At 36.5% G+C, this 26442-nt stretch overlaps 1 protein-coding gene and 1 long non-coding RNA gene across 4 annotated transcripts in view; one reads left to right on the top strand and one right to left on the bottom strand.

Moving 5' to 3' along the window:
• Positions 1 to 26442, top strand: part of LOC110053305 (protein unc-13 homolog B-like) — a 47034-nt gene that overhangs the window by 12372 nt on the left and 8220 nt on the right. For 2 of the 3 annotated variants that reach the window (XM_089296330.1, XM_089296331.1), the window contains 30 exons: positions 1613 to 1818; positions 7693 to 7771; positions 8779 to 8859; positions 8973 to 9024; positions 9153 to 9260; positions 9662 to 9721; positions 9859 to 9979; positions 10626 to 10732; positions 11775 to 11813; positions 11991 to 12093; positions 12504 to 12545; positions 12907 to 13034; positions 14477 to 14592; positions 14838 to 14900; positions 15018 to 15118; positions 15232 to 15382; positions 15830 to 15898; positions 16329 to 16418; positions 16623 to 16676; positions 17190 to 17392; positions 17515 to 17600; positions 17800 to 17861; positions 18122 to 18192; positions 18496 to 18592; positions 18765 to 18833; positions 19123 to 19197; positions 21038 to 21196; positions 21837 to 21925; positions 22674 to 22727; positions 23120 to 23227. In XM_089296330.1, coding sequence (XP_089152456.1) covers positions 1613 to 1818; positions 7693 to 7771; positions 8779 to 8859; positions 8973 to 9024; positions 9153 to 9260; positions 9662 to 9721; positions 9859 to 9979; positions 10626 to 10732; positions 11775 to 11813; positions 11991 to 12093; positions 12504 to 12545; positions 12907 to 13034; positions 14477 to 14592; positions 14838 to 14900; positions 15018 to 15118; positions 15232 to 15382; positions 15830 to 15898; positions 16329 to 16418; positions 16623 to 16676; positions 17190 to 17392; positions 17515 to 17600; positions 17800 to 17861; positions 18122 to 18192; positions 18496 to 18592; positions 18765 to 18833; positions 19123 to 19197; positions 21038 to 21196; positions 21837 to 21925; positions 22674 to 22727; positions 23120 to 23227 — 2843 coding nt within the window. Of the gene's footprint in view, positions 1 to 9; positions 110 to 873; positions 1002 to 1612; positions 1819 to 7692; positions 7772 to 8778; positions 8860 to 8972; positions 9025 to 9152; positions 9261 to 9661; positions 9722 to 9858; positions 9980 to 10625; positions 10733 to 11774; positions 11814 to 11990; positions 12094 to 12503; positions 12546 to 12906; positions 13035 to 14476; positions 14593 to 14837; positions 14901 to 15017; positions 15119 to 15231; positions 15383 to 15829; positions 15899 to 16328; positions 16419 to 16622; positions 16677 to 17189; positions 17393 to 17514; positions 17601 to 17799; positions 17862 to 18121; positions 18193 to 18495; positions 18593 to 18764; positions 18834 to 19122; positions 19198 to 21037; positions 21197 to 21836; positions 21926 to 22673; positions 22728 to 23119; positions 23228 to 26442 lie in introns of all 3 variants that reach the window. The other variant, XM_089296332.1, reaches the window with a different exon arrangement.
• On the bottom strand, positions 4881 to 7033 carry LOC149108106 (uncharacterized). The gene is made up of 2 exons (XR_016209256.1): positions 6796 to 7033; positions 4881 to 5066 (listed from the first exon to the last, which is right to left on the bottom strand). It is a non-coding gene; the product is annotated as an uncharacterized LOC149108106 (long non-coding RNA).

The raw sequence follows: 26442 nt of genomic DNA, 5'->3' as shown, positions 1-26442 counted from the left end.
TTCTTGTAGGGTAAATTACGACAACATACAATCGAGTCGGTCGTGGTGCGTCTTTGTGAGTCCTGCCTGAATGGCACGAAGGAGTTTCATTGCGAGATTTGTGGTTTAGGTGAGTACGCTTTTTGAAGAGTTTTACTCCCCCTTTTGAATTAAAACTAACCCAAGCTCTAAAAATCTTTAGTAAAGTTACATTTTAAGTGGAGAAAATGTCTTGCTACAGCAAAACAGATACACCAGATGCGCACTTTATGGCAGCAGGAGGAATCCCCCTATCTTGCGCATATTGCGTGACAGTGTTAGTTATATAACATAACACGACAGAATTATTTGTTATTTCATATTTTTGCACCGTTTGTTAAGGAATAATTGAATCTAGAAGGCTACAACATACGATTTCAAAGAAACATCAGATTTACAGATGTCATAATCTGATAGATCGAGTCGAAAATATTTGCGGTTTTAGCTAGGAGCGATTGTTTAAATTGTGATAACAACATTCTAAGATACTACTATCGTTCGAAAAGCAGAATATAGCTGCATTTTCATTTTGAAAAGTAAAGGTTTTCAAGGTTATGGAAGATTTTTTATGAAATATAGGGAACTTTCATAACACTTGAAGGTTTTTTTCAATTCCTTTTTAATATTCCTCAAGCTGTCACGCAATTTGTCACGTAACTCTAAGGTGACTTTTGATACAGCAGTAATTTATACAGCAGAACTTTATCAGTTTTACCAGCTGGATGCATAAATAAGTTTCTTTTTCATATAAAAAGTTTTCATACCTTTATTGTCAGGAAGACATTCTCCTTGTTTCTGTACTTTTTGTTTTTTTTCTTCTTTCAACTTCAATTTTGCCTGTGTTGTTTTATTAAGGTTTTTGTGATCCTTGCTGGTGCCTTTGGCATGCAAAAGGAAGTCTCAGACGACACCGAAAGAAAGCAGTTCTCACAATTGTGAAAAGAACACGGGGACCACAAATCCACGAAGATCTGGTCTGCAAAGTGAGCTGATGAAGATGATGATTTTGAAAAGTAACAGTTTGACATCGGAGTCTGCTCACGTTAGAAAGTGAATGGAGATTGGTGTTCATCTATAGCTCCTATGGCATGAAGCAACAATATGTTTTATCACTGCCTCAACTCTGGATATAATGCTAGTTTGTCAAAGATTCTAAACTTACTGTCAACCATATAAGCTTATATATATATTAAAAAAAAAACATATAAGTTTGTAGCCAGGCTCTAGGATTGTAGATGTTGTATGTAGTTATAGGTGTAACACAGTACTATCTATAGTAGCTGTCATGTTAATTTTATTCAAGTAATTAGCAGTGTTTGGGATTTATCTTAAGTCAGCAATCTGAGTTGATCCAGTCCAAGTTTTGAGCCCTTATATCATTTTTGTCTATTTTGAACTCTGCTGTCCATCTGAATGTTTGAGCTTGGATTTCTTGTAAGGGTGCATGCTGACATTTGTAGTAATAGTTACTCTCTAAGTTATAAATAATACTTAACTTAACAACTGGATGTAAAATGTAAAAAAAAAAAAAAAAAAGATTGAAAAGATTTATTTTTAATATTTACTGTATTGGTCTTTAATTATATATTCATAGGTTGAAGAAGGAGCTGAAATCTTTGATGAGGAGGTAGTAGTCACTGAACAGCTTGATCCAGAGACAATGGAAGCAACATTAAAGAAACCAGTGCAATGCAATGAAAGTGATAATGATAATGATAATGACAACCCAGACAGAAATGGACCCCTGCGGCGAAAGGGAGGTTTCAGAGTATCTCCAGGAACCACACGCAGATGCTCCTGGTATTGTTATTTCGTATTCATTTTTGACTCTCACCCGGGGGTGGATGACCTATCAACTGACTGACCGACTGACTGACTGACTGAGCGATTGAATTATTTTTTCCCCAGCTAAATGCTATAACTCATTCTAGCTATGCTATACTAGCTATCACTTTTTAAAAGGTACCCTTTTCATGTACTTTCTGTATTCCTTTTCTAAACCCTTTGGAATGAAGTCAATGATCAATACTATGGGAGAACATCAAGCATAACCAGAGGAGGTGTTAACACCAAAAAAAAGTTATTATTTATTCAGTTCCGGTTCATGATAGCCCGATACCTGTAAATCGCTTTTCTCATGGTAAACATGGCTTGCGGTATTGCTCGTGGGTGTGTGCGCCTGGGGACATCGTGCAACATGGCAGCCATACTTCAGCTAATAAGTTGACCAAGACATGCAGCTTTGGTTTACAGCATACATCTTTGATATTGGACATCCTTGTTATGGTCAATTGACACATGTGAAATCCAGGTATCTGCTAACCAGTATCACGTGACCACATTGTGGGCTCAAGTTTAGACCAAGTACTAGTTTTTTGATTGGATTGTGAGCTCAAGCCAGGTTAACTTACTGTAATCATCACTGGGTTTTTCGGAAGCCAGATAACACTGACCCGACCACTCACCCTGGATTAAAAGTTAACTGAAGTTTAAATTTTTCTCTTACTACTCTTCCCAGTAGACCATGACACCCACAAATTTTTTTGCCGCGTTTTTGATGCCACGAGTTTGTTTCAAACCAACCACGTGGTATTTTGAAATGCACCATGTGCAGAGGGTTTTTCTGTTTAGCATCATGACTTTTTTGTATTACGTATTGTTCATTCAGAACATGTTTATCTTCAAGAGGAAAGCTTATCATGTCCAGTGCATCTAAAAAAACTGCTCCAAATTTGTCGTGATCATATATTATCTTCAGCTGATAACAGCAGCTGTGCTGACAGTTTTATGGCAGACAAAAAGTGTGGTAAGCTTACCAAATGGGGATGCTTGGTTTTTCACAGAAAGAGACTGGAGCCAAGAGTGTTGCCATGGCAGCATTCATTCTGTTTCTTTTGTGATACACATTTCTGGTGTCAAGTTTGAAGAACACTGCTCCAATACTTCCAGAGATATTCTTTATTCAGTGTTTTATTGTTTAAGTTGAACTATTTATGATGTCATCACTTTCCTCATTTGCATAATACAAAACTGTGAATATGTCTAAAACGAAAGAAGATATTCCAAAAACGAAAACGCCATTCTTTTTTACTTTGAAAAGCCTTTCAAATAAGCAGCAATTATTTTTTACTTCATAGGCACTTTAAACTATTGAGACATTCTCAGATACTGCAGAATGCAATTGATAGCTCTGGCACAGTAGTCACACAGGTTCCAGATCCCCTGCCCGGTCCACTCCTGGTTTGTATTTTCCCCTTAACTTGCAGAATATGAATGGACAGAAACCTTGATAAGACAATCTTAGCTGTGTGCTTGTTTCATGTGTGTATAGTATTTTAATTCAAGGTTCGAAAAAGGCTCACAATTACTGTTTACTCTGGTGTTTTACGTTGTTTCCATTTATAATTTTTAAATTCATAATATGGTGAAGCAGCAATCGTGACAATTTAACTTTTCACAACAATTTTGTAACTTGATACTTTTGTTTTCCTCGCGAAGGTATGTAAAATGAATCCCTCATTTGCTCTAAAACACAGAGATGTGCTTGTTTTCTTTTTTCACTGCTTTAAAGTGCGATTTAATTAATTTCCGTTTTCATTAGGTGCCATGGAGTCTGTAGCAATATTTAAGCACTTTCCTGGTTTCTTTTGTCACAAATTTACAATTTGACAAGTTGTAATGCCACTAATTTGGGAAATTTGTGGTCTCTCTTGAAGAGACAATTAAAGGAAGAAATTAACAAGCCTCTAAGAAAGAGCAACGCATTTCCCTTTTTTATCTGACCCTGACAAACACACAGTTTGCAAACAGCAGATATTTGTTGAACCGACATAGAGGTAATTCCAAAAGAGACAAAGTCACAGTAGTGTTTTTTGCTCTTGGAAGGGAGAAGTGGTACTACCTGAAAAATAACTGCCATCCTCGGTCACATCACATGATATAGCAATAACTGTGTGGCTTTGGGGATGAAAACAGAGTGTATAGCCCTAACGATGCTAGAATGCATGCGTCTTACATGTTGGGTTCTACAACAAGGAAGAGCACTTAACGTTTGTGTGTGATCCCGTATGCAATGTATCTTCCACCCAATGTATAGTTGACACAAACAATAACTAATCTGCATATGCGTTTAGAGCTAATTGGTTTTGTTTTAAAGAGAATAGTACCACAAGGAGAGCAAGGGATTTTCTGAAACAAATGTATAGCGTTGATGTTATTAATGAATGGAGGGAGGTATAACATGTTTTACGTAGTGCACACAGGTACCTAACCCACCCCACCCTCTTGTCGCAATGGTAATTAATTAATAATAATGAAATTAATTAATTAAACAAACATTTAAGTGTACACCTTAGTGCCTTAGTGACTTATGGCTTAGTGCTTTAGCAAACAGCAGCCGCCTAAACCATCCCAATAGTGCATTCTGCACTAGAATGCTCAAACCAAAATTCTGGCTTATCTTGGATCAGGCTCTAAACAACCCGGCCCAGAAGCTCCACTTTTAGACAGCTAAATCTACATATTATACCTGAAACCCGAAAAAGGCACCCCTTTTGGGCAGAGCCTTCTTGTATAGGTTGTTATATGGAGTACCCCCCCCCCCCCCACCCCCCAATCTGGGTGCTTTCTCATTGATCTTTTCATTTATGTCCAATGCCTTGCTCTTGGAAACTATCCTCACATTACTGGGACCAAGGAGCATATTTTGAATTGTGTAGGTCCAGAAAACATCCATACCCCCCACTGAAGGGATTTTTCATGTGAGCCCGCCTTCCCTCTGGAATTTCTAAAATCTGACCAGAAGATCTACCCCTCTCCCCTCTGAAACAATTTCCAATTTTTTTGCACACCCACTGGAAATATTTTTGTTTTTAGTTAAATTAAGAACTAAGCTAATTTATAGTTCCAGAGTCTGAATTTTGATGCTTACGTGTGTTTTGTAGTAAATCAGCGTATAGTGTGATCAGCAGAAAGATACGTCGAGTCGCGTGATGAATACTATCACAAATGCATATCGTCAGTTATGCAACCAATTCCGCTTCATTTTCCTGACAAAACAGCAGCACTTGGATAAGGAATAGATATCAAAATGCAAGTTCGCTTTCAAGGGCACTGAGAAACAAATGCTTGGAAAGAAACGCTTTACACTGCACCAGTAAAAACAAAATTTGTGTCTAGAGACCCAGCAGCCGGGGAGTGTTTTCAAAAAACTAGATACCCGGCAGTCTGAAATTATTATAGAATTTCCACGGAATTTTCGTGCTCTGACTCCGGAGTCAACTGTTTTACAATAATATCTTCGCAAATTAAAACCCGTGAGTCAAGATTTTTATAGTATGCCGAAGCTATTAAGAGAATTCGTCCACTACAAAACCAAAACATTATTTAGAATCACTTTAGACTACGAGTTGTTCCTCTTCCGCTTAGTCCGTCGTGCGTGACGCGAATGCGGCCAATGTTTTTTTCTCGCGGTTTTCTTTCGTGTCACGCACGGCGGACTAAGCGAAAGAAGGAAGATCGAAGGGACCTCTGCTCACAGGGTAGACTACTCTTAGTCTAGAATCGCTTGGCATTTGTGAACAAATATCGAGTACTCTCAGAGTGCTGCAACGGAAATTTGTGAGGATACTAGTATTTGGAAACAGTTCACTCCGGAGTCAAAGCGCGAAAATTTTTCAAGTGTCGAAAACTCAAGATTTTATAGTATGCCCACGCTCGAAAATTTCCTCAACTGCAAGGCCAAAATAAAACTTGAAGTCCGCGGAAATTCTAAAACAATTTTAGACTTCCGGGTTTCTAGACACAATTAACAATCAAATCAACATTTTGTATCAAATTTCGGTGCGCCCAATTTGCATGCTGTATTTACGTTTTTCAGAAGAATTTTGCGTCTCAGATTACATTTCGTTTGGCTGTTGAAAAATCTCGTCTTGGACGTCTTGACCTGCAAAGAATAACTGCGATAGCCTGAAAAGGACGTTTCTCGCTTTCTCGCAATTTTTGTTTGTACAATGATTCAGTCTTTTCCGCAACAATTAGCGTCTCGTCGTCTGGCGGGGAAAATTTGACATGCTTTCGGACTTGCATAATTTTTTCATTTTAGCTATGATGATGTTGACTGACTCTGGAGAATAACAGAATTGTATTGTAACATATTAGATGTTTTTATGTAATGCAAAGTTTGCCGAAAATGACTTTGCAAAGCAGCATGCCTGCGTTCGATAACATCAGTGCACACACTGGAAGGTTCTGAAAACAAAGTTGAATACAACGATGTAATGGTTGATGCCGTGCACGCTCCCGTCCTGGACTTCACTTGCATTACTTGGGATACCTTCACTTTTGTGTAAATTTAGTGCAAATGTAATTATTGCGTGATTCACCATGGGTAGGTATGGAAGAACTTGTTCCCTTGTCCTTTTATGCGAAAATGTTAATGTTTTGAAGCTGCAAGTCCGGGCTGTAAGACGTTTATTTTTACATCGCACGTGTAGTTTTTGTTACGAATAGTATTCGCCTCCTGAACTATAACTGTTAGTGGTTTTGCTTAGTTCTCGAAGAATTATTCTTGGCGGGATCGGATAATGTTTTGACGGGACGTAATTACTGTATTTAGTTCAAAGAATGTTTTTCATGCTGGCGAACGACAACAAGAAACTGTGACGTAAATATCTGCCGACAAAGACGAAGTTCGTAGTGGCAGACATTCAAGCGATTGTAATTTACAGGACAGGATTTACTTGTCTACTTTCAACAACATGGGCTTCGCTCACCTACCGCTTGTCGTGTAAATGGTCGTAAATGGCCACACTCAAATGGCGACAGAAATCGAGCCTAACCGCGATGACAATGATCATTTTGTGCTGTTAACAAGACTTACTTTTGTGTCCGCGGTTCGGGAAGCTAAATGCACACAAATGAAAATTGAACATTATCAACCGGTCTGGAAAAAAATAATTGATACACCGCCCACACCACCGCCACCCGTGAATTTATTGAGCCTCTAACGCCCCTACCCCTGTGGAATTTTTAATCCCTTTCATGGGGAGGGGGGGGGGGGGTATGTATATTTTCTGGAACCACATCATTCTTGTTTTCATTACTGACTTTTTCCAGCTCCCTCCATGCACGAAACTGCTTTGCTTCTGTTTTGTTATTGTGAGGAACAAAATGAGTAGAAATTGCGTGTCATATTTGAACGTTGTTATTAATAGCTAATATTATATAAATTCTGGTTGAGTTCTGCAGTGCCATTCGCTGATGAAACCATTATGTTACTCTTATAAATATTAGTAGAGTGTTAAATCAAATAATTTGTGGTTTCAATATATTGCGATTTAAATTTAAAGAATGAAATATTGAAACAAAGAATGAATTCAATATATTTTAGTGTCTCGTAATTTATACCTTATTGCTTCAATACTGAGGGTAGAATGTCTGAACTGTTTTGACTGAAGCCCACACTATTATTCTCTTTGATGTATTTTCGAAAATAGTTTTCAAATTCAAAATAACATTCTCACATGTAACAAGAAAATTATGTTGGTTTTATTTAGAGAGGTAGATTATAATAGAAAGCTAATATAATCTCATAAATTGATTTAGAATAGTTTTGTTTAGTCATAGAACTGTTACATGTCAAATTAGTGATGGATTTTCCTTATTACCTTTCAGGGATGAAAAAACTAAAGAACTTCTCAACTCTGCAAATTCTAGTTCTCTGATGAGGAAAAGAAGACCCTCAATTCCCTTTGTAAGTTTAGTTTAAAACTTGTCATTTTTCTAGGAAGCAGTCATTTGATTTGATATGTTTTGAGACTGTATACTGTTAAAGTCTGATAAAGCCACGGGGGATGGAGCTCATTAGCAAAATAAATTTTACTTTGGGCTCATACTTGCAAGAAATCTTGCGTCTGAACAATTTTAGATATACTATATGTTTGCTCAAGAATATCCATATTTTAAGTAAAACTTTACATAAATAACAATAAGAAACCTAAGACTATTGTCATATGAACATTGCAAGTCTCTGAGCATGCTGTAAAATGCAGTACAAGCTCTACAATAATTAGAAGTACTACCTGTAGTAAGTTACTTTCCTTAAGAGTAAGTGCATGAATTTATATTTTTGGATGGTTATTATATACCTGTGAACTCTCTTGCTTTAGGCACAAATATGCCTGAAGGTCAAACACTTTGATGTGGTATTCACTCATACCTACTGGCAAAAGTTCTCATGCCTGGCTAAAAAATTTGAGCTATTACAGTCTTAACAGACTCGTAATTTTTTGAAATATGTTAACTTGAAAATATGTCAACTTGAAAAGCAAGAAAAGTTGATGATGATGACACACTTTCCCCAATTCTCTGATTTTCAAAGGACATTAAAGGGCTGTGGATAGTGTTATTTTTGGTGAATTACATCTTTTGGATGGGGAGTGGAAATCATGAAAGTCACTGGAAATCTTCGGATGTCATCAGATCATTATTTGGGTTGTCTTGATAAGCCCTGGCACTCCCAGGACAAAAGTCTCATGCCTGTGTCTTGGAAAAAGCTGGCAGGAACATTATTATGAGACAGACAGAAAGATTTTGATTTTTCACATTAGATTTTTGTAGCCTTAAGTGTGTGTGTGGAGAGGGGAGAGGGGATGGGTCTGGGATTACTACCAATGAAAATAGTTTAGCAGAAAAATAGTTTAGTTTTGGTACTTGCACAACAAGCAGCCTGACCTGTTTGTTTCTTTCTGTTATTTACAGCAACCAAAACCAAGCACAAAACAGATAAGAAAACCTCACATGATGATGTCACAAAGAGCTCATTTGAATGATGAAGAGCTGGTATGTTTAAAGTGTCTACTATATAATTTAATATGACTTACTGTGTCTAGTTTTATAATGTAGTATTAAGTTACTATTCAGTTTATCTCCTCACAATGTTTTTTTTTTTTCAGAAACTGCATGTTTATAAGAAGACGCTTCAGGCACTTATTTATCCCATATCAGGTAGTTAAATTGATTTGCTTTCAATACTGTCATCGTGTCCTTGTCGGTGCCATATTCAGTTCTGAACCAGTTTTGCATTATTTTACACCCACCTGACTTGGAATTCCTTCTTACATTCTTTGTTTTAGACACCACACCTCACAGATTTGAGATTTGGTCGACTCAAGTGCCTGCCTACTGCTATGAATGCGAAGGTCTTCTTTGGGGTCTGGCAAGACAAGGTCTTAAATGCAAAGGTGAATAGCAAGCCAGTGATCCAGTAAGTTAGCTCAGACAGTTAGCTCATGCTATCATCAAGCAGTGGGATTGATCAGTCACCCAGTGAGTTAATGATACATCCAGCCAGCTAACCAGCCATTTAGCTTATCCAGGTCATCATTCAGTTGGCCAGGTCAACATACATGTAGAGCTCTAGTCATGCTTCTGAAACATCACTGATAAATGAAAATTGTGGATACAAAGGGTGAGGTGGCTTTTAGCATGCATGTGATTCAATACATGCAGAATTTATTTGCTTGAGCAACTTAAGTTGACTTGCTCCTTTCATCTGTGTGCTTGTCTGCCGGTTGGTCGATCAGTCAGTCAGTCAGTAAAGACAAAGTTAATCCCAGTCATAAAAATGTTTTGTTGATTTCAGAGTGTGGAGTCAAATGTCATGAGAGGTGTAAGGACTTACTGAATGCTGATTGCTTACAACGTAAGTTGTTCCTTGCCATCACAGTATTATGTCACTGAAACATAAGTTTTTCTTAATAATTATTCATTCATACGAATCAGATTAATATTTATTTTATTTTTTAGATTAATTTACATTTTGTGCATTGATTCTTGAAGGTGCCGCTGAGAAATCAGCTAAACACGGTACAGATGACAAAACACATTCCATCATTGTTGCTATGAAGGCAAGAATGGAATCCAGAGAAGCAACTAGACCGGAAATATTTGAGCAAATCAGGTGCATAGACTTTAATTTTTAAAATGTGCTACAGAAAAGCAAGATGAAAAAAGGCATGATTTATGTATTCTATAGTGATTTGATTTAGTGCCAGATCCTTGCAATAAGTTTCTCTTCGGGTGTTTTTATAGGAACCCAATTCTGATAAACACATTGAATGATATGAATAGGCCAATTCGGATATATTAAAATTCTAACTTGGTTCCTAGGCTTAGGGGAATAAAACAAAAGAAATTGCATTGAGGATGAGGGATGAATAATTAATTTCTTTTGTTTTATTCTCCTAAGCCTCGGAGCCAAGTTAGAATTTTAATATATCAGAATTGGCCTGTTATCTTTCAATATTGCATGTAGTTCCCAGCAAAGAGAATTAAATTAAATTTTAGTTTTAAGCCGAGGGTCAAATATTTTATTTTTTATCCATTAACTTAATTATATATTAAATTAATATCATAATATTACATAATGCCAAAGCCAAATTCTGTTTTGAAGTTCAGAGAAGTTGAGGGAAGGGAGTTAAGGTAAGAAAAAATGATGCCCTGCCATGAATAACTGCATCGTAATCCTGGCCAGCTGCCACATCACAGTAACTTGTACCAAAATATGGTATTCATAGTTGCTGTATTTTTTTTTATTGAAAATTTAGTGAAGTGTTCCACATGGTGCCCAAAACACATGCTGGACACATGAAAGCTGTCAAAAACTTGATCCTAGATGGAACTTCTAAGTGGTTGGCAAAAATATTCATCACAGGTAAAGTGAAGTGTTAGCTGGGTAATTCGTACAATCATGTATGTTGAGGCTTACTAATTGTGCACAAAGTCTTATTTATTGAATGTTTGTTTGTGGCTTACATAAGAAGTGATCTCACCCAGCACAATTGCAAGTTTTTCCCAGGCTCATGCGAACGCTCATGTTATTTCAGGATTGCTGTGACAACCAACAAAGAAGCGCGGCATTGGTTGCAAATAGCCGTAAATCATTTAATACAGTGAAACCTCTATTAAGTGAACACCCTCGGAACCTTCCCAACTGTCCGCTTATTAGAGGGTGTCTGCTTAATAAAGGTTTATAACAATTGCACAATGTTTGTTAACAATTAACATTCAACGGTTCCTCTGTACTGTAATAAAATTCCAGGTTGTTAACAAGGCTATCCAGAGTTCAAGTTCATCAGCTTTCATTACCTAATGCCCTTTCCTTACAGCAAATGATAATACGGGTACATTTAATCGACTATTTCAAGGACGTAATCCAATGCCACAGTGTCAATTCAGTCCGGTGTCCGCTTAATAGAGGTTTTTAACAATAGAAATTAGCCAAATACAATTTACTTTAGTGTCCACGTCTGCTTAATAGAGATGTCTGCTGAATAGAAGTTCATTATAAAGGGAAATATAGCACTTTAATTTCAGGACCAGGCTAAGTGTCCGCTTAATAGAGGTTTTCTGCTTAATAGGGGATCCGCTTAATAGAGGTTTCACTGTATACTGTACGAGCACTTTGCAACTTATATACTGGTAAGCGGCACTCGTATACATGGTGCAGTTCACATCTTGTGTAAGCCACATATAAATGGCCTTATTGTTTGAATAACTTAAGAGTTCCAAAAAGTGTAATAGCTTTTTTTTAAAAAATAACTGATGTGCAAGAATTGGTACGTAGATGTTGCAGTATTATTGGAACAATTTGGGGAACAGTACAGTGTAACTTATACTACAATACATTTTTCTATTTAGTATTTATATTATTATCCAACCTAACACGTTATTCTATTCATATTTTTCATTCCTAGTTGTGAGTGCACAAGGACTTATTGCAAAAGATAAAACAGGTTTGTCGTCTTTGAGAATTCAGGTCTCATTGAAAGTGATAAAGCGTCTCTGGTTGATTGTTGGTTAATGACTTAATAAATGTCTGGTTGGTTTTTAGAGAAGTTAGCAGTGAGTTCTTATCTGACTATCAATATGTGTATTTAATGTGTTCTCATTTGTACTTAACATTCCTTCAGGCACAAGTGACCCTTATGTGACAGTTCAGATTGGCAGAACAAAGAAAAGAACTAAGACCATACCTCATGAGCTGAACCCAGAGTGGAATGAAACCTTTCCATTGTGAGTATGATTTTAAGAATTCAGGGTTGGTGGTGTAAAAAAATGTTTAAAGTTATGAGCAGGAAGAGGAAAGATGCACATTCTATCAGTTTTATTATTGTCAAACACATTCCTGAACACAGATCCAACATTCTTGCAACTGAGCTATTGTAGGGTTGCATGAACACTGTAAAATTACGTAAGTAAAAGTTTGATTTTAAACTACACACCTACCCAAGTACCCATCTCTCCTCTTTCTTCCCATAATATGCTAACTGGAAGCTAGAGATATCAAGGAGATTTGATTGTAGTGTAAAGGTATACTTCCAGGATGAAGTGAGATGCCTACATGTCCTTTTTCTGAAAGAACAACTGTGCCAATGCAAACAGTGTTTTGATTCATTGCATCATTCTTTTTTCTTCTTGGACAGTGAGTGTCACAACTCATCTGATAGAATCAAAGTGCGGGTTTGGTGAGTATTATCAAAAATAGGTAATAGTTAATTTATGGTTACTTTATGAAATCAAAAGAATACTTGATTAAAAAATGTACAACACTGCTGTCTAACTAAGGGCAATAAACAGTAGCTAAACTGAAATATTGCAAAATACTTTGACCTGCTTAAAAGCAATAAGCCTTATTTTACTGCAACTCAGTGGAAACGGAATGTTATTTGGAGCATTAATTTAATGAGGCAAATGCGTTTCCACAGCATTTTCATGAACTTTCTGTTACTGCAACCTTTATAGAAACACAAAAGATGTAAAAATAGAGCAATATTTTCCTGACATGATGTAAACAGGAGTTCTTGTCTTTGTATTATTTCATGGCAGGGATGAAGATGATGATATCAAAGCCAGAGTACGATCAAAACTGATCAGAGAGCCTGATGACTTCCTTGGGCAGACAATCATTGAAGTGCGGACACTCAGTGGAGAGATGGATGTGTGGTACAATCTGGGTATGCTATAATGTTGTTTAAGTGTCAGCTGGTGAAAGCTAAAAGCTAAATGAAGACTTTTGTGCAAAAGGGGCATATATAACATTTTGGGCCGATTTTTATTTTTTGCAGGATCAAGCTAATTTTTGACTGACTTGTTTTGATATGAAAAGCATTGTTGTGTAATTGTTTTTGTTGATTTGCATTTCATTTTTGAGAAATAACGTATGCAAAAAGATTCAGTTTTCTGAGTGGCATGTTTTGGAGTGAATCCTTTGAAGGTGGATCTTGACGTGGCTCGAACTTAAACGGTTACTTTTAGCAGCTTCGACAGCACAGTTTTTTTTAAATAGATGTTTTGATTTTTGAAAGAAGTAGAGAAATAGACCAGAAAAAAAAATCGACCGACCTCGTATCGAACCGATGTCATGACAAAACAAACTCGAATGCCCTAACGAAGCAACAGTAAGAGAATAGTGTAATTATATGAATAATAAAACTAGCGGCAAATGCCACACCTCGGTGGCTTCATCGTTTAGCTAAACAAAAGGTTTCTTTTGTTTTTTGCTCAACAAAAGATCTCCAAAAGATACCCTTGGAACACTGAGTTTTTTGGCATACGTTATTTCTCGAAAACGAAGCACAAATCAGCAAAAACAATTACGTAACGATGCTTTTCATGTCAAAACAAGTCAGTCTGCCAAAAATTAGCTCGATCCTGCAGAAAATAAAGTTGGCCTAAAAAGCTATATATGCCCTTTTTGCACGAAAGCCTGAAAATATAAAGTTTCACTTTGACTAACTTACTCACAGTGTCCAAACATCTCATGGTGTCAGTACCATGAAGTACATGTTAGTAATAATATATATTAGGAGTAATGTTACTTTCCCATGATACATTAACCATTACGCCGCTGCAGCTACCACATCTGTTGTAAAAGCCCACCATCAAATATGTTTTCAGTCGACTTCCAATAACTCGAACCCTCACTAACATAAACCCCCTTCAAACTCAAACCAAAGTCAATTTCCCCTGGATTTCTGTCATACAGTTACTGTTAGTAATTTTAGCCTCAGTAACTCAAACCCTTGATAACTCGAACCTCCCGCTAACTCGAAGCAATTTTCATTTCGCTTCAGATCATTTTCACATAATTTTAGTCTCGATAACTCAAACCATGTTTGTCAATACGTGACAACTCAAAACAAATAGTGCTTGAGCTCAAACCACATTGGAACTATTTCTCATAAAAGTAAATCCCAGGTTGAACTCTGTAGCAGTAGCCTGATGTTGTTCTCTTTGGCTGCATAGTTTGCAGTACATGGACTTCTTCTGCTGCTTTGCTTTGCTTCCTTTTGTTTCCCAAATTATGTTTATAAATACATGTTGATTTATACAGTAATTTAGAAATACAGTATGTTGTACGTTGTTCCACTAATGGTAGCATGTTTGTTTTCTCCAGAAAAGAGAACAGACAGGTCAGCTGTGTCTGGTGCAATACGTCTTAGAATACGTATTGAGATCAAAGGAGAAGAGAAGGTTGTACCATATCATCAACAGTACACCTGTCTTCATGAGGTGATTATCAGAAACAATACATATCATTAATTAACTTTCCTTATTTACCATAAAAGCTCTTTCTCATACTAGTCTATAGCTTTAACTTTTGAGAATTTTATCCTCAACTTGGAAGTGTGGTTACCCAAAACAATTTTTGGACTGGAATATTAAGTTAGCCCAGTTTTTAGCTTTGATATTTATGACTAATTTTGATCTGACAGTGTGCAGTAATTATTGAGAATTAGTATTTAATTTTCTTGCAGAATGTCTTCCATTTTCTGTGTGAAAAGAACAATGGTCAAGTTCCTCTTCCGTGTTCTAGTTCAGTAAGTTCTTGGGATTTTAGTTTACAAATTTACAAATGTTTATGATACAAATTGCAACGTTTTAAATTTCTTTTAATTCATTTAAATGTATTCTGTGTTCTTGTTAATTTGTTACAGAGAGAAGATCCATGGAAAGTGTTTTTTCCTCAACCAGCTCTTGAAATAGTGAATGAGTTTGCCATGCGATATGGAATTGAAAGTATCTACCAAGCAATGACGTAAGTCCATGTCTGGTCTGACTTAATCACTCCTTTAATCAGGAAACAACCTCATTTCGCATGTCACTAGTTAATATGGTTGTTAACATTGATTTGTTTTTTTCTGTTTTCAGTCACTTGTCCTGTCTTACAGCGTGTTACATGTGTCCCGGTGTCCCTGCCGTCATCAGCAGTTTGCTTGCAAACATAAATGCTTTCTTTTCTCACACCACGACAAACTCTGCCACGTCTGCTTCACACAGATTCACCTCAACAAACTTTGGGGTAAGAATATGGTGTATGAGGTGGCCCTGTTTGTCAAATTAAGCAGGATTAAGTGGTGTATCTGATTGTGCTGTGCCTATGTTTATTCCCTACAAGCTACAACTAAGTAGTACTTTCTAGAAGCCCTGTGTAGTGCTGGGCTGTCATTCATGAAACAAGTTTTGACTCACCTGTAGCATTCATCTTCATACCTGTAACAAACCTGTCACTTTGTGGGTGAACTGTTTCAACCATGTACAGCCAAGTTCACTGGTAATATCACATGCTAAGTTGCAACAGGTGCTATGAGTTACGGCCCTGTAGTGATGTGTAACCTGGGAAAAAACCAGCACAGCATGAAATTAAGCCATTATACATGACACTTGAATTCACTATAGAGGACAATTAATGCTAACTTCCAACTGTGCTGAAAAAAGTGGTTCACAGGTGTAAACCTTGTTTTTCCAGAGTGAAAAGTTTGTGAAGATCGTGGATCATCTTTACAACACATTGAGAATTGACATTGCCAATTACCGGGTAAGGTTTTGCAACTTTTTTTGTTTTAATTTGTTGGATTTGCTAATAATAGGTCTGTAGTGTGTCCTTTCCAAGACTCAACAAGAGAGTGTGTTCGGGAAAACAAGAAGGACGTACATGGTAGTCATGACTATTGTTAATAGCCAACTAGTCAGACTTCCACCAGTCACGATTGTTAATAAGTTCATGTACAGTTTGCAATATATTGTGTTCTTTCAAATTATTAGCATGTGCCCAGTGGTAAATTATTGTCAGTAATGCATTGGTAACTAAACTAGACACAGTCAATATGCAAACACTAGGCAACATATAATAATAGTTGATTCTATTTATCTGTCACCCTCTGTGGAAAACATGCACCAATACCTAATAATAATCATTTATCATGATAATGTTATTGTGACTTGTGATTCTTTTGATTGGATTTTAGACAAACTTTCCATCATCTAGTGCTGAGAAACTTGTTGATTTAAAGTCCTCAGTTGATCTGTTAACGAGTGTCACCTTTTTCAGAATGAAGGTTTGTCTAGTAATTTTATGTCCAATGACATTTTGCTGTTCAGTATTAAATTAAAATAATTTTAAATGTCAGATCCAGTTCAGACATCTTGCTTCTGCTTTGCCCAATCTCAATCTAGGAGTGTAGTACTCTAAGGGATGCACCATGCATACAATTTTCTAACTTTTTACCGGACTTTCTGACTCTCCTCATAAATTTTTTTAGGTCCTTGGTCAGCGACCCACCAGGACAGCAGAAATTGTGCGTGAATGTGTTAAGGTTAGTGCTAGTTGCTATGGCAACTTGATTCAATAGTAGAAGACAAACTCAATGGTGTGGTCAGTAATAATTCCTGTGGTTAGGGTGAAATAAGTGCTTACTAATAGTTATTCAAGTATCAAATCAGGGGTTCTCTTGAGGGTTGGAAAATGAGATTCTATTAGTATGTAACTGTAAAAATTGCCTTCTTTACTAATTACTTTGAGTGTAACACATCAGACTCGGGATTTATCTTTTTAAGGGTTTTATACAGTCATGTACACCTGTAAGTACAAAACAAGTACAAAAATACACAATGCTTATCTTACTTTCAATTGTTTATTAATTATTGTAACTATACCTGTTAAGTAAACAATGAAACAAAATAAAAGAAATTAAAGAAGAAATAGATTAGAACTACTTCGGACATTGAATGTACTTGTAAGTTTAAGTCTAGTTATTAAGATTGGAGCAAGATATCTTTGTTGTAGCTGAGATCATCCTAACTATCTCTTTATTCCATCTTTGTTACAGAACTGCATGAAAGGAAGCTATGCATACCTCTATGCAAACTGTGCAGAGTTGTATGACAGAGAGCTTGCTTCAGAGAGCACCTCTTTGGACCGAAATGGTATACCAGCTGGCCCTAAGAACCTGGATTTCTGGCCAAAACTGATTTCACTGGTTGTGTCAGTGATCGAGGAAGATAAGAGTATCTATACGCAAGTTCTCAACCAGTATGTACCACTTTTATAGTATAATTATACTGAAATACAAGACAAAGTCTGAGTGTAGTCAGAAAAAACTTATGCCAGTTTGTGATCTGTGATGTTTAAACCTGTTTCAATGTTTCACACAGGTTTCCAACTGAACTGAATGTGGGAGAAGTCAGTGCACAGGTGTTTTGGAACATGTTTTGTTCTGATCTCCAGGAGATGTTGAAAGGTATTGCAGCTTTTCAATTTATAAGTGAACCATAAATTGCTTTAAGCAAAAACTGGACTAAAGACAACTTAGAACATTCTGGACTAGTTTCTTTTAGGTCTCTTTGCATAAGTATAAGTTTTTTCTTATGTTTTTGTACTATTTTGTGTGGCAAATAAAATAAATAAATAAATTTAATTCTTGAATGTGTAATTTTCAGAACACAACATTCGACAACAGTCTCGATGGAGTAGTGCTGATTATATGAACCTTCACTTCAAGGTATAAAAGTTATTTACGATGATGCCTGCGTGTTTAACATGTTTGATTATTTTTTTAACCAAAAGACTTTCTGTTTCAAGTTTAAACTGATGTCCTAGTGAAGCACCTGTTCCAAATTTCCAAATCTTGAAATTGAAACTTTTCAGGACATATTCCCCCTATTTACAGTCAGCTGGAAAAATCAAAAGTTAATTGAATGCTAGTTGAAAGAAATTCTTGTCATTAAATTGTAATAATACCATCGACCATCTTTTTTATAGGTCAAGTGGTTTTACAGTGAGTTTGTCAGTCATTGTCCAGAACACAAAGGCAAAGTGCCAGAATATCCCAGGTAATGTTTAAATAAGACTGCATTGTGAGCGTCAATGATACAGTTACAGTGAACCTAACTGATAAGCTGTAAATGTTAGACACCTACTAGCATGATCACAAGTGTTTTGAAGTGGAAGTTTTTAAAACAGTGTGATTTTTATTTTCTTTTATAGTCATTGTACCAATATTACTATTTAGCATAAGAGGCACAGTGCCTGCAGGGAGCTATAATGCCTGTATGCAGTGGGGGCCTATGGTACTACTAGAATAATTATAATGAGTTCATTAATTTTGTTGGTGTGGTTTGTTTTTTGTCTTGTAGCTGGTTTGAGCCATTTGTTTCACAGTGGCTGACTGAGAATGATGAAGTCTCAATGGAATTTATGATTGGAGCACTTGAAAGAGACAAGCGAGATGGGGTATGTCAAAGTGTCAATTTGAAAGTTAATTTATTATTATGTATTAATTAATTTCTTCCTTTTTTGGGGGAAAAGTGTCTTGACCAATTTTGAAGGTAAGCTATCCTATAAAAGAATGTTTTGTAATGTTTAAAATTATTTAATTTTCATTTCTATTACATGTATTTTGCAGTTTCCTACCAGTTCTCCACACACTTTGTTCTCAAACTCAGTGGTTGACATTTTCTGCTCACTGAACCAGGTAAGAATTTGCTCTGATTATCCTCCATTTTGGCTCTCTGGTATTCGATGTGAGTTTTGCAATTTCAGCTCACACAATAAGAACTCCTAAGGGAAGAAAAGAATGTTTTATTCTTGAATGTCTAGTGTCACAATTCTATTTGCATCGACACTGTTGCTCTGTTTTTTGCTTGATGTGTTACTGTAACATACATTCTACATAATATATTTTCATGACTGATGATATTCGTATTGTTTTGGCATATAGAGAATCATTTAGCTTATTAGTTGTTATAATTGTTACATTTCAGAGCTTTGAGATTGTCCGAAAACTTGACTGTCCTGATCCAGAAATTCAAACTCGCTATCTAATCAAGTTTACTGTGGTAAGTCTGAAAGACATGTCACTTTTCACAAAGAGAAAACCTTTCTGTCTTCTTCCCTAGTTTGTGAGAACATGGCATACTATGAGAACACAAACCATTTGCTAGTGTGCCCACTGCCTTTTTGAGGTCTTCCAAACTTTCAAGAGTATTTCTATAACTTGATAGGTGCATAAAGAAAATTTTTTGTATTTCTCTTGGAAAATCCCAAGAAAAGGAGGAACAAGAATCACTTTGTTATTGCAATATTATTATCAAAATATTTAGTCTCTTTGAATTACATCTACTCAGCAGCTTCTGTGTTTCTGCAGCCTTATAGAAATATGGTTTCACAAATAACTTAGTGAGAGGTGTATTGTAAATCTTGATGTAAAGTCATAATATATTGTGAGATCAAGCAGGAGGTTGTTTGCCAATGTCACTAACAGTTGAGTCATTCAATGTACCCTTTCGCCTGCCTACTTCTTTTGCTGTGTGATCTATAGATTTGAAAGTGCTTATTATAAATTGATTACATGTATAAGACTAATTTATTATCTAGATATGTGTCAGACCAAAATGTGGACCCCTCCATCTGGACCCCTTTTGGACCCCTTTTTGACCCCCTTCTGGACCTCCTTCTGGACCCCCTTCTGGACCCCCATCTGGACCCCTTCTGAATCCCAATCTGGACCCTTTGGACCCCAATTTGGACCCCTATTTTTCTTCAAGAAAATATGGGCTCCCAATTTACATTAGATGAAAATGAAATCTACTTAATCAGTGAAGTGAAGGACAAATGCAAAGAATGAACCAATTTACATAGTGTTGTGCCTAAAATAACAATTTCAAGGAAAGAATAGTAAAAAAGGTAAAAGTACAGTATTTCTTGGTGTTACAACTGGGCCATCATCTCTTGACCTTGAGTGCTGACTAATTTTCTCTGACCTTGAAAATGGAGGCTTTTCAGTTTTATCTGTTATTTCAGCGCAAATTGAGACCTATACTGGCATAATAAAATTATTAACATTGCAAACCAAGGTAGGATAGGTGCATGGTGGCAAGTAAGCAGAAAACACGAGAATCAAAAAATTACAATGTTAACACAGAGGATTATTTTCTTGTATTTAATGATAATGATGTTTCATCTGAAACATGTCTTGTTGATATGTAAATATGAATTTCAAACCCTCCTTAAAGAAAGTCTTTATTATTATTATTATTGTTGTTGTTGTTGTTGTTGTTATTGTTATTGTTATTGTTATTGTTATTATAAACACATTGTGTGGTTTCTGAAAGCTGTATATGGTAGGTATGATGAAGGTTCCAAACAAGATGGTGGCCATTTAGATAGGAAAATTTCTCTGTCGGAGCTAAATCTATGGAAAGAAAAACACAGTTTTGTGCTACAACCAGGCCGATAATGAATGGCAGTTGCCATTCAATAATTCTAGAAAACACCCACCTCAATTTTCTTCTTTACATGGTCAAGGAAAAAATGGTTAGCAGGGCTTTCAGAAAGAGATGATGACGCATTCGGGGCTTTGCAGTTCTTTCCGCGCAGTTGTCATTATTCCAGTCACAATGCTGCTTCACTAATTAAGTAGACTTCATTGTCTTATGTTCTAAGTTTAATCATTTAAATCAGAAGCACATATTTTCTAGAAGAAAAATAGGGTTCCAGAAGGTGGTCCTGATGGGGTTGCAGAAGGGTGTCCACATGAGGGTCCAGATGGGGTCCAAAAGGAGTCCAATACGGGTTCCAGATGTAGGGGTCCACGTTTTGTACTGACCCTCTAGATATTGCATGTACTGTAAGCAGTGCCAATAAAATTGAACTCTTTTTTGTAAAATAATTTTGCAGACTGTGCAGAATGTCTTGCTTCAGTATGCTGAGAAAATCATTAAAGAATTTAGTATTTGGTGTGATCAGGGAAAAACAGCATGTATTCTAATGAACAACATACAACAGCTGCGAGTTCAGCTGGAGAAGCTTTATGAAACAATGGGTGGAGGAGAAAAGGTACTGTAGCTTTTGTTTACAGCTTATTTATTGAGTTTACTAATGTAAAGAAACAGGGGCCAACAAATTAAAGAATCTCAACTTGATTGAGCAACTTCTATTTGGAAGACTTTCATCACTGCGCCATTAAGTAACCAGATCTAAACTATTAAATAAATTTTGTTGTGTAGGAGTGACTTGTTAACTGCTTTTCCAAATATTTCATCCATGCTGGTCTATGAGAAACGTCATTAACAGTTATTGTAAAGCAAAGCAACCAATATGCTTACTTTAGCTTAGCTTGTACATTGTACTTATCAAGCAATGTTGTAGATTGACCTGCTGTTAAAGGCTTAATCATCTGGGCCAGGTTGATCAAAAACTGGTTAGCGCTAACCCAGGATTAAAAGTTAACAGAAGCATTTATTTAATAATTTTTCTTTTGTAGAAATGTTTTTCTCTGCTCATGTTTTGTGTAGTTTGAGATTATTCAAACTCAAAACAGAAGGACAAACAATATAAACACAAACTCTCAATGAAAAGTTACAAAACTCAAATCAAAATTCTGGCTAAACCTGGATGAGCCTAATTGGTTTTTGAACAACCTGGTCTGACCTGATGTTTTGAAGTTTTAGCAAACAACAACATTTTTTTTGCACAGCTTTCCCCAGAGTGTAGTGAAGTGTTCAAGGAGCTACAAGTCAAACTGAATCTCACTCTGGATGAATTGTGTGTTGTATTTGTTCAAAGGTGAGCAGTTATTTTTTACATTGATGACTGGTATCAAGTTTAAACAATTATATTATACAGGGTGGAAATATGACAAGAGACATACAGCAACACTCTGTCAACTTGTTGGTCTGATTGTGCTATCAGTCCAACATTCAATGCACTACAGTAACTATAGGGGGATCTGTAAGTACAAGTATACATACCTTCTGCTGACTGACCACATCCTCTGTTCCATTTCATGGCAATTGTAAACATTTTATAAGACATTCATTAATCCACATGTATGTTTATAACCTGAAAACCCTCAGTTGATGGGTAAGGTAATAAAATAATTAAAAATGCAAAATAAAGTTTTCTCTAAGTTTTTTTTTTTTCCATTCAAACCGAGGCTTCCTCTATGGCTGTTAGTATGATGTATGGTATCCCACAGATAGTATCTTTAAAATTGATTGGTATGTGTGGTCCTTGGGGCTAATTAGTTACTGTTTTACAAAATAATATGTGGTTTTCCCCACAGGAGTAAAAGTGACTTTGTTAAGGGTATTGAGGCATTTGTGTGAGACCCTATTTGTTTGGCCCCTACAAAAACCTGATGTAGATGGGAGTATAATTGACAGGCCTGCTGTACAAAATTCTCAGACTAAATCTAAGTGGTCATTGAACACATTTGTTGCATAATAATACTGCTATGAAGTTAAGTTGTAAATAGATCCAATGATATTTGGAACACCTAGTACTAATTATCTCTCTTTCACTGTTCTTACAGCCTTGATTCTACAATACAAGAAAGTGTCAAGGGTGTTGGAAACTTGCTCTTCAAGTAAGTAAAACTAAAATTATTGTACAGTTGCATTATTTTTTCTTTTCTAGTTCTAGATTTTGTGGATTAGTGGCTTCTTGTTGGATTTTGTCCCCATGAACCCAGTTGTCCTGTCTGTTTCATTCAATTCCTCTACTAGTACTATTGAGTGATTTTTGTTTCTGTATAAATGTCTTTAGTTGATAAAACAGTAACAGAATTTAACTACAATATTAGAGTACTGTAGGCCCACTCTGCGCAACCCCTCCTTCTTTATTTGGGTTTGGAAACATCAAGATGGGGCTGATTAAATAGACTGGCTACTCTTGAACTGCTTTGGTGCGTAGTGGATTTCTATTTTAAAACTAATTAGCCAGCTACGTTTTCTAACTTACTCTGCAATTTTTTTCCAGGATTAAAAGCACTGGCAGCTTTAATCCTGTAATGCTGAGTAGTAAAGAAGCTATTCAGAATGACTCAGAGACAATACTTCAACCACTGCTAGGAATTCTTGAAGGAAGGTGAGCTAACCGAGTGACTTATTGCTTACTCATAACAGATAGATAATGACAACGATAACAATAACGGTAACGATAACGATAATAATATGCATGAAAAAATTACTTGATTCTGATTGGCTGAGAGCAGTACAGTTCAAGTGAAACACCAGTACAAAAAGTGTAACACTAGTGGAGAAAATGAAACACCAGTGCAAATTACACATCGTGATTCTGGATTATGATTGGCTGAAAGACAATAGCAAATTTTTTAAGCCAATAATATAACATAAAATGGTGACAAAAATTTTGTGTGGAAACCTGGAAAAAAGTTTTCTCAAATGAGAAAAAATGGCTTCAAGAAAGATCTTCTGGCACTTCCTCCATGTGAATTTTTTCATGGTTATATTATTAATAAGTAATCATACGGTTTTGTTCAATTTGGAATTAATGTGCACTTGGGAGTTTTTCAAAAAGTTAAAATTGCGCTTGCCGAAGCAGCTTGTACAATTTCAGCTTTTTGAAAAACTCACTCATGCAAATTAATTCCGTGATTACCTATTCTAATAATAATAATAATAATAATAATAATAATAATAATAATAATAATAATAATAATAATAATAATAATAATAATTATGGATGATCTAAAGCTTTACGCCAGAAGTGAGTGCCAACTGGACTCACTGATACAATCAGTGAGAATATTCAGCAATGACATCGGTATGAAATTTGCTTCAAGTATGCTTAGACTGTGGGAACGTTCCTGGGTGGATGACCAAGGGAAGAACTGTCCTTATAATGAAAGACCCAGAGAAAGGCACAGTAGCAGGAAATTACCGCCCCATAACCTGTTTACCTGTAATGGGAAGTTGCTAACAGGGATAATATCTGACAAGCTCTACGAATTCCTGGATACCAAGAGCGTACTACCGGATGAGCAGAAAGGTTGCAGGAAAGGCTCCCAAGGAACCAATGACCAGCTCTTTATTGATAAAATGGTCTTACGAGAGGCCAAATCAAGAAAGAAGAATCTTGCAATGGGCTGGATTGATTATAAGAAGGCGTACGATATGATACCGCATTCCTGGATTCTTGAATGTCTAGAACTATTTGGTGCAGCTCAAAATGTTAAGACCTTACTGGAAAATTTTATGAATGGCTGGCAAACGGAACTTACATCAAACGGAGAAAGTCTTGGAAGTGTCTCCATCAAAAGGGGCATCTTCCAGGGTGATTCCCTATCCCCCCTCCTTTTTGTGGTCTCCATGATTCCGCTGTCCCTAGTTCTCAGAAAGTGCGAAGCGGGATACACATATGCCAACAAGACAAAGGTCAATCACCTTCTCTTTATGGATGATCTAAAGCTTTACGCCAGAAGTGAGTGCCAACTGGATTCACTGATACAATCAGTGAGAATATTCAGCAATGACATCGGTATGAAATTTGGCATTGAGAAGTGTGCTCTCTTGGTCATAAAACGTGGCAAACTGGCACAGACAGAAGGCATAACACTACCAGATTACACTACAATAAGAGCAATGGAAGAAAGCGAAGGGTACAAGTATCTAGGAGTGCTTGAGGCCAGCGACATGCTTCATGACCAAATGAAGGACAAAATCAGGAAAGAATACTTACGACGCGTTAAAAAAGTTGCCCGCTCGAAGTTGAACGGTGGAAACTTGATACAAGCCATAAACACCTGGGCAGTGTCACTCGTTAGATATGCAGGAGGAATACTTGAATGGAGAAAACAAGAACTTCGGGACCTAGATCGCAGAACAAGAAAATTGCTAATCATGAATGGAGGGTTCCATCCACGGGACTGCGTGGCACGACTTTATGTGCCAAGGAAGGACGGAGGGAGAGGTTTGATATCCGTAGAGGATTGTGTCAATCAAGCAAAGGTATCGCTAGAATGTTATGTCCAAACAAGTGAGGAAGAACTGTTAAAAGCCGTCAGGAGGGATGGGGATGCGAATAGAGAAACAGCTGCCAACTTTAAAGCGAGGAGAAGAACTGAAAATATTCAAGACTGGAAAGAAAAGCCGTTATATGGACAGTTTGCAAGACAGGGTGAAGAACAAAGAAGTGAGGAAACATGGACCTGGTTAAAAGAAGGAAAGCTCAAGAGAGAAACAGAAGTTCTTATCATTGCTGCACAAGATCAAGCAATACGAACAAACTATATTACAACGATGGTTGACAAGTCACAGAATGACCTGAAATGTTGAATCTGTAAGCAGAGTAACGAGACCATTAGCCATATTGTAAGTTCGTGCTTGAAACTGGCACAAAAAGAATACAAAAGGAGACATGATAACGTGGCTAGAGCAATCCATTGGGACCTGTCAGGAAAATGTGGGTTTGAACAAAAGGAGAGATGGTATGACCATGTTCCAGACAGTGTGCTTGAAAATGAGGATTACAAACTTCTATGGGACTTCAGTGTGCGAACAGACCATGAAATAGGGGCTAGGAGACCAGATTTGGTGATCATTGACAAGAGAGACAAGAGCTGTCAGATTATAGATGTGGCAATTCCAGAGGATAATGGGGTGAGAGAGAAGGAAGATGAAAAAGTTGAAAAGTATCAAGATCTAGCAAGAGAAGTTCGAAAAATGTGGGGTGTGAGGACAAAGGTTATTCCAGTGGTAGTGGGAGCATTGGGATCAATACCACTGAGATTGAAGGACAATCTGAGAGCCATTGAGGTGGGCATTCCTGTTGGACTGATCCAGAGATGTGCATTGTTGGGGTCGGCAAGAATTCTTAGAAAGGTGCTGGAGATGTAGAAAGAAGAGAAAAAGTAAACAAGGGGTGTTTCTTGGCTTCCCTAGGCAACTTGTTGTTGCCCGGAGCCAATGACGAAACCAGCTTCAATATCATCAATAGCTGTGCGAATCTTTAATAATAATAATAATAATAATAATAATAATAATAATAATAATAATAATAATAATAATAATAATAATAATAATAATGTGATTTGATGAAAAACAAACTTTACTGAGTACTTTTGAAATAACAATAATAATTTTTTTAATAATAATGAGTAGTGTTTATTGTGACAAAAACTAGAGCTAAGCTTTACAAAATGCTATAATATTTACATAATTTGATGTCTGTTAAACCTGTAAAACATGTTTCCGTATCTAATCATATCATGGTTACTACAACTAATACTAATACTACTATCATCATCATAACATTAATTAACATATTCCATACAAATTCCG

Source organism: Orbicella faveolata, unplaced genomic scaffold, assembly GCF_042242905.1.
Source record: "Orbicella faveolata isolate gen_17 unplaced genomic scaffold, um_ofav_v1 contig_26, whole genome shotgun sequence".
Taxonomy (NCBI): Eukaryota; Metazoa; Cnidaria; class Anthozoa; order Scleractinia; family Merulinidae; genus Orbicella; species Orbicella faveolata.
This window is presented reverse-complemented; position numbering and strand designations above follow the sequence as displayed.